The following is a 1,559-nucleotide window of genomic DNA, read 5'->3' on the forward strand; positions in this document are numbered from 1 at the left end:
ATGAACTGATTCACTGTGGCTACAAAACTGGGTGCAGTGAAACTTATGAACTGATTTACTGTAGCTACAAAACTTGGTGCAGTGCAACTTATGAACTGATTTACTGTAGCTACAAAACTAGGTGCAGTGCAACTTATGAACTGATTCACTGTGGTTACAAAACTGGGTGCAGTGACACTTATGGACTGATTCACTGTGGCTACAAAACTGGGTGCAGTGCAACTTATGAACTGATTTACTGTAGCTACAAAACTGGGTGCAGTGCAACTTATGAACTGATTCACTGTGGTTACAAAACTGGGTGCAGTGAAACTTATGAACTGAATCACTGTGGCTACAAAACTGGGTGCAGTGACACTTATGGACTGATTCACTGTGGCTATAAAACTGGGTGCAGTGAAACTTATGAACTTATTCACTGTGGCTACAAAACTGGGTGCAGTGCAACTTATGGACTGATTCACTGTGGCTACAAACCTCGTGGTAGTGAAACTTATGGACTGAGTCACTGTGGCAACAAAACTGGGTGCAGTGCAACTTATGGACTGAGTCACTGTGGCAACAAAACTGGGTGCAGTGCAACTTATGGATTGAGTCACTGTGGCAACAAAACTTAGTTGTTATTTTAAAATGTGTTTCAGTAAACTCTGTTAACTATTATCGTTTATTTCACCCCCGTTGATTGTAACCCAAACAAACAAATTTTGGTAATAATGCAACTTGTAATGGGCTAGTTAAGATTATTTAAATCCAGCATCAACGTCGTCATGTAAGGTGGGGGATCGGTTTTCTTAATAAAGACAGTGTTTTTGTTTCAGGTGAACATCAGTCGGAAATACTGGATTTGGTTGCAGCCAAGTTTCATGAAGAAGGGGGCATTTTCAGATTACTGGTGAGAAGTTATTAAAATGTGGGGAAATAAATTCACGATTGTATCGACCAATTAGTATTATTTGTGTGTGTATATATATATATAATTAACGGATTGAGTAACAATTAGACGGATTATCACACCATCTAAATGAAGGTAAGTAGATCATTAGAGGCTGGATGGCGAAATATGATGGAAAGTTGATGACTTTTATGCTTTGTTAAATACTACGTGTTGAGACAGTATTGTTTTAATATTGAACGGTTTTCTTAAGGAAGAGGCGTTGAAGATGTAAGGAATTATTAGATTTTGTGGACTGATTCATTGTGGCTACAAACCTCGTGGTAGTGAAACTTATGGATTGAGTCACTGTGGCTACAAACCTCGTGGTACTGAAACTTATGGACTGAGTCACTGTGGCTACAAACCTCGTGGTAGTGAAACTTATGGACTGATTCACTGTGGCTACAAACCTCGTGGTACTGAAACTTATGGACTGAGTCACTGTGGCTACAAACCTCGTGGTAGTGAAACTTATGGACTGAGTCATTGTGGCTACAAACCTCGTGGTAGTGAAACTTATGGACTGAGTCATTGTGGCTACAAACCTCGTGGTAGTGAAACTTATGGACTGAGTCACTGTGGCTACAAAACTGGGTGCAGTAGAAACTTATGGACTGATTCACTG

At 39.9% G+C, this 1,559-nt stretch overlaps 1 protein-coding gene across 1 annotated transcript; it reads left to right on the forward strand.

Moving 5' to 3' along the window:
- Positions 1-109: 109 nt before the first annotated feature.
- Positions 110-617, forward strand: LOC106477559 (the record flags this gene model as incomplete). Its single annotated transcript, XM_013938107.1, has 1 exon — positions 110-617. A coding segment is annotated over one exon (508 nt), but the record flags the coding sequence as incomplete, so codon positions are not given.
- Positions 618-1,559: the final 942 nt, after the last annotated feature.

This window comes from Limulus polyphemus, unplaced genomic scaffold (genome assembly GCF_000517525.1).
Source record: "Limulus polyphemus unplaced genomic scaffold, Limulus_polyphemus-2.1.2 Scaffold19416, whole genome shotgun sequence".
Lineage (NCBI taxonomy): Eukaryota > Metazoa > Arthropoda > Merostomata > Xiphosura > Limulidae > Limulus > Limulus polyphemus.